Below are 6105 nucleotides of genomic sequence, written 5' to 3'. Positions count from 1 at the left end.
CAAGAATTTGTACTAGAACTTCAAAATGAAATGTCGAGTTTCCGAGCTCCTGCTGTTTGGGGGGAAAAAAATAAAAAATTCAGGGATTTACCAGAGTAAAGAAATCTATGAATCGGTACCTTTTCCTTAACCTGACAACAGCCCAGATGCATGTCTGGCTCCGCCTAGCTCCACTGGAGCTAGGCGGAGCCAGACATGCATCTGGCTGTTCTCAGGTTAACCTTTTCCTATCCAATTGTCTAAATGTCCATCTGTTCATCCATCCCTCTGCTTATATTCCAGCCCAGCAATCTCTCCACCTTTCCTTTTGTCCTTCATCCATCTACCCTCAGTCATCTGTGCATATTGATCTTTTGACCATTCACCCATTCTTCCAGTAATAAAAACATATATATATATATATATATATATATAAATAAATAAATAAAACATGCAGCCTCTCAGGTACAGCTGATGCTGTTCTAGTCAGTCTTCTGCATGATGGGAGACTCATTCAAATTAAAACTATTTTATTAATGCCAAAGGGATTAAATGTTGCAGAAACTCATTTTTTTCTTTTAAGCAAATGTAGGTGTTAATAGCTGTAGGCAGAAAGCCACCTCAGCCGTCTCCTTTCGGTGTGGAGGAGCAGCAGCTCTACTTGGAGCCTCTCCATGATGACGGAGCTCTTCACCCTATCTGTAAGGGAGAGCCCAGCCTCCATGCAGGGAAAGTTCATTTCGGTCGCTTGTGTCGGGGATCTCGTTTCTGTCATGATGACCATAGGTGTGGGCTGACTATCGATAGACCAGTCTCCCCTCACTCATTAACAGGACTCTAAGATTTGTTACCATGGCGGCGCTCCAAGGCAGTTCTGCTCTGCAACCTCCAATCATTGGAAAACAAAATGGAAAATCTCTGACTTGAACCCTCTTTAAAAAAGGAGATATGTAACTGCTGCACCATCATTCTGACGGGGTCTTTGCTGCATCCAGCAGTACTGTACGGCGCTGTTGGCCTGGGGGGGCTGATGCTGTACCACGCAGATGGGAACAAAGAGCTCTGTGTGAATGGAGGCTCCTCTGAGACTGTTCCCAGGAAATCTTCAGCATCTAGAGGGGAAGCGCTGCCCTCTGCAGGTGAAAATGAGGAGAGCACTCTAGATGCTTCCCTGCCAAATGTTGAAACATCCCCAGCCGGCTCCTCTGGCTTCTACACCTCCTCCAGCATCGCCGGTCGCTGCTAAAGCTGCCGATGGCATCACTGCTGCAACACCCTCACAGCATCGTCATCATCGTCCTCTTCCTCCCCTGAACCAGGAGAAGCGAGCGCTTCAGGAGCTGGAGGCAGTAGTAGCAGCTCAACAACAACTGCTGCTGACCTTATCAAGGCTGCACTTTAAAAAATGAAATTGACTATAGAGCTGTTCTAAACGAAAATTAATTTAGTTTACACTTGTGTATACAAAATAAATCTAAGTCTAAGATATCTGAACTTGAGGCAGAACTGTCCCCCAACCTGAAAGGGACAGGCCACATTTTCTTGGTAACGCACCAAGGCGTCACACTTGGAGCTGATTCTTATCTCAGCAGGGAAGCGGCCCGGTGCCCGCTGCAGGTTTGGCAGGAGGGCAGAGCCACTGCTCCTCAAACCAAACCCCTCCGGCTATTCCTATAGATCCATAAAGGTTCTGAACAGGACCGATGACAGAGGGCAGCCCTGCTGGAGTCCAATATAAAGCTGGTAATGAGGAACATTCCTTTTTTATATATTATAATCCACTCTGAGCTCAGCTACAAAGAAAGATTTCAACAGAAAAGAAACCAGAAACTTGTGAATAGAGTTTATTTAAAAAAACAGTTCATCTTTTCTGACATCTTGTGTGCTCACATCAGTGACGATAAATCAGTAAACGGGGTGAATTCTCTGTGTAAAACTGGTTTTTTATAAAGGCTTTTAAATATATCGGGGGGGAATTATCTTCACAGCTAATATCCAACTATAACGAGGCACTGAAAACAAATCGACCAATCAGTCCGAGTCACACTCGCTCCAATGAAATGTCAAACCGTAATCTGCGCTCTTAACTCTGCGGCTGATTTGGTCGGATAAATAAAACCAACGGCTGCTGATGTGCTTCGAAGCTCTTCTTCGGTTGTGATGTGTCGCAGCAGAAGGCAGACTGGTGGTTTGCCTCAGGAGGAAGAAGAGGAATGGGAGCGTTCACATTGTACAGAGGTGCTTTTATTTTGAAAAGTCAGACTGTGTGCTTGGCAGTCAGGATAGTCTGGTTTTGCTTTCTTTTCTCTCTGTGACGTAGGCGCTGAGTCATGCTGAGGGGGACGGGGTGTCGGGGTCCGGATCGTAGTGGTACGTCGTCTGACAGTGGCTGCTGCTGCCGTGTGGCTGCTGGTGGCTGCGAGGACCCTGGTTCTGGTTCTCCTGCTGGTTTGGGCCGTCGTAGGGCTGCGAAGGCTGAGCTCCTGGGTGGTTATCTGGCGCCGGCCCGATTATCGGCTGGTGGAGTTCGTTAGCACCTGGCAGAGGGGGGAGGGTGTCCAGCTCATCCACCTGTGGATTTGGAGGGTGCATGACCACCAGCTGGTCCTGGGGGATATCGGCTGCAGCTGCGGCCAGGTTGGTGGTGGACTTGGACTTGACGCACTGGAAGTCCACATGGCGGCTCTTTCCTTCCTCCTTCTCCCAGGACATGCGGATGAAGGGGCGTTGGACGTAGTTGTAGATGACCTCTGGGCGACCTCCTGGACGTCGCTTCACCTTCTCCTTATATGTCGGGTAACCTGGGGAGGAATGAAGCAAAGTTAAATCAACTGCAGCTTTTTGATTAATCACAGCAACAGTCCAGAGAAAACGCCGCCATGACTCGTTACGATGCAGATAGATCAGCCAAACCTTTTTGAAGGAGAGCAAATCAATTCTCTTCATTAAGGTCTTTGCTATCCTGGTTGATTTATTCTTCTGGATGTTTTCCTGCGAATGTTTCTGTGATTTAAGTTCAAAATGGGATTTCTCAGGGCGCGCTTCGCTGGTTCAGTGGTTAGCGCACACAACACATGTTCAGAGGCCTTAAGGCTGATTTATACTTCCAAACCAGGTCGTCTGTGTGTGTCGCAGTGAACGCAGAGGCGTCCTCGCCCCCAGACACCTCTCCAAAATTGTTAGTGACCGCAGACAGGAGGCCTCTGATTGGTCCAATCTCCATCCTCTCTACACTGTGCATTTCCTGTGTGGTTCCTTACCGGCTTGTTTTGTTCGTATGACCGCCATTGCAGAAAACGACTCGTGAAGATGGACCAGCTAGAAGAGGGAGATGGCCGACAACGCTGGGACCCTTTTTCAACCAGGATCCCGCTCTTTTCACCCTCATGTCCCTCCGTTGTCGCACAAACTTGCCCCCCACTTCCTCACCACCTCGGTCGTATCTAGACCCACAGCTAGTTCCTGATTGTCTCTCTTGCGTTGGCGTGGAATAACACGCAGACCATACTTCAATATTTGGCATACATCAAAAATGTCTGAGTCCAGCTCACTGCGACACACTGTGGCGGGAGGATAACCTGCCCTTCAGTCCTCGACGCGGCTGACCCGGGTTCGAATCCGGCCTGTGGTCCTTTGCCACATGTCTCTCCCCCTCTCCTCTCTCATACCCCCTTTCCTGTCTGCCTACTGGCCAAAAAAAGCTATTTGTCTTGTTCGTTTCTTTTTATTCTAAGAATTCTAAGAGTTTTTTTTTTTGTTTGTTACATTTGTTGAACAAATATAATATTTAAACAATCAAAGGATTTCAGAATATTTTTCCCTCTTAAAGAGTAAATTACCTTCTATTCCCAGACGGATCTTTTTCAGTCCTCTGTCCTTCAGCACTGATTTAGCGACGTCTCTGTTCTCGATGTATTTGAAGAAGCGATAGAGCTTGGTGCTGTAGATGACTGTTAAAAATGGAGATAAAAACATTAATCAAGCAGAATTTTGAGATTTGACTGTGATTATCAATGTCAAACACATTAGTGGTGATTACTGGAAGAGGCTCCGTCTTTGTAAACTATTGTTTTGTGGCTCTATGTCTTTAACAGTGTTACTCATTTTATTTTAGTTTGCAACAAGCCAGGCTAAATGAACAAATGCTACGGAAAATTGAGCTTCCTGTTCCAAAAACCTGCATCTATCTTTTCCCATAGTGTCTGACGAATCTGATAGGACTCTAATTCAATTCAGTTTATTTCCGAATCATGTCATGGTGCTTTCCAGTTCACCAGATCATCCAGTCAGGTTGGTTCAGTTTCCTATCTAAAGAAAAACCGGTTGTTTGCTCGGATTCTTTGCTTCAAGGGCATTTCTTCCCATTAGGCTTGCTTTTTTGGCCGTTGGGGGGGAAAACTTCCTTTTTGTCTGATAAAGAGTACATTTATGTTTAAGCCAGAATGATTTGACATTTTAATATAAAATTCCCTACAACTTTAATCATGTTTCATTAACTGGCAGCTTTAGAAACCAGCTTTATAAAGTACATATTAAATAAAAAAATTAATTTATCTGTTTTCTTTTAAAATTTTGTCAGAAAAAAATGGTCAAACTCATTAAAAGAGATGGAAATCATTAAAACAGCCTTTGATGAAGTGAGTTTGACGTTAAAGGCAGCAGCCGTTCAGAGATAAATTGTTCTTTCCTTTGGGAAGGACGATGTTGGTCTGCAGATGTGTGACAGCTGGAAATGATATTAATGTAGCCGAGTATCTAAACAGCCTCCCGGTATCGCTTCTTTCATTTTCCGATCATGTAATCAAAGCAGGACCTCTCTTGGTAAAACAACATCTTACTTTGTGAGTACTCCTCTCCCATCTGTGGCGGGTACTCCTCGTCCCAGTCCACCACGTCGTCGTCGGTCAGAACCACCACGTGGCATTCCCTCTCGCCGCTCTGGGCGCTGGCGACCATCAGCGGCAGCACCATCTCCTCCAGGTAACACTCGAACTGACGCCGTGCTCCGTCGTTGGACAGCTCGTGCATCAGGGCGCCTGAGCAGAAGGGCAGGATGTGTTTTCAGTTTTCCCTATGAGACGCTAAATAACACCAAGCTGATCATATTACATCATGTCCTGTTTTATGGGATTACATGTGATAACATCTTTTTAATGTAAGTTAATTTACATAAAATAAAACAGAAATGTCTTCACTGCTATTGTTTTATTGCCTTCCTTTAGGCTTCCTTTAATTTTTTTATTGTTTTGCTGAAGCACTGATGAAAACAAATGCATAATGAACTTAAACATACACACGAAAAAAAAACAATAATTCAACCTCATAAAAATACTGTTGCACCAATACTGATATCAGTAACGGACAGAGCGCCGATACTGCATTAAAATGGTGGCATCGGTATCGGCGACTACTAACAAATAGGGCACTGATACCGTTTAGAGCCAAAAGTTTCTTCAACTATTGTCATTCATTCCAGGTAGGCAATAAAAAGTTCTACTGGATTCACTTTGTTTTAGTCTTTTTCCTGTTTCGCAAAGGAAGGCAGCAGCTTGACATGAAGCCATGATGGCGATTATTTTACATCCAAGTAGTCTGCGGTTCTTCATATATACACACACATCAATTTCTAACAGATGGTATCTGTATCGGCCAATAATGCACAGCCAGGTATCGGGTATCGATATCGGGACCAAAATATGGCATCGGTGTAACACTAAAAATAGACCAAAAAAATTGGTCCAAGTATGCATAAACTGCTGCGTAACACTGAGTGATTGAATAATAAACTAATAAACATTTAGAAAATTTGATAATTTTTTTTGTTTTTTTTTGCATCACACTAAACACAAACTCTTATAATTGAAAACTGCACATTATCAAACAGATTTATGCAGTTTAAATTAAAACTGTCCTGTGGGGGAAAAAAATGCTATTACAAAGAAGAAAAACAGACCGAAAAATAAATGTAAGCACCTTAGATTTCACTCTAAGTGACCTAACAACAAAAATATGAACATTTTCTAAAACATAAAGATACAAAAGAGGACTTAAAAAGTTATTATACTTATAAAGTAAATTGAGCTTCCTGTTCCCAAAACCTGCGTCTATCTTTTCTCATGGTGTTTG

The 6105-nt window shown here is 43.9% G+C and overlaps 1 protein-coding gene across 2 annotated transcripts in view; it reads right to left on the bottom strand.

The window, feature by feature from the left end:
- Nucleotides 1-1808: 1808 nt before the first annotated feature.
- Nucleotides 1809-6105, bottom strand: part of LOC107098031 (BTB/POZ domain-containing protein 10-like) — a 23982-nt gene continuing 19685 nt past the window's right edge. Inside the window, exons 6-8 of one of the 2 annotated variants that reach the window (XM_015395457.1) lie at nt 4818-5015; nt 3819-3929; nt 1809-2780 (exon numbers count right to left, since the gene is read on the bottom strand). In XM_015395457.1, coding sequence (XP_015250943.1) covers nt 2308-2780; nt 3819-3929; nt 4818-5015 — 782 coding nt within the window. In that variant the 3' untranslated portion in view covers nt 1809-2307. The remainder of the gene's footprint in view (nt 2781-3818; nt 3930-4817; nt 5016-6105) is intronic. The other variant, XM_015395458.1, reaches the window with a different exon arrangement.

The sequence above is a fragment of the Cyprinodon variegatus genome, unplaced genomic scaffold (assembly GCF_000732505.1).
Source record: "Cyprinodon variegatus isolate N-32 unplaced genomic scaffold, C_variegatus-1.0 Scaffold741, whole genome shotgun sequence".
NCBI classification, from domain to species: Eukaryota; Metazoa; Chordata; class Actinopteri; order Cyprinodontiformes; family Cyprinodontidae; genus Cyprinodon; species Cyprinodon variegatus.
Note: the sequence above shows the minus strand (reverse complement) of the source record. Positions and strands in the feature narration are given on the sequence as shown.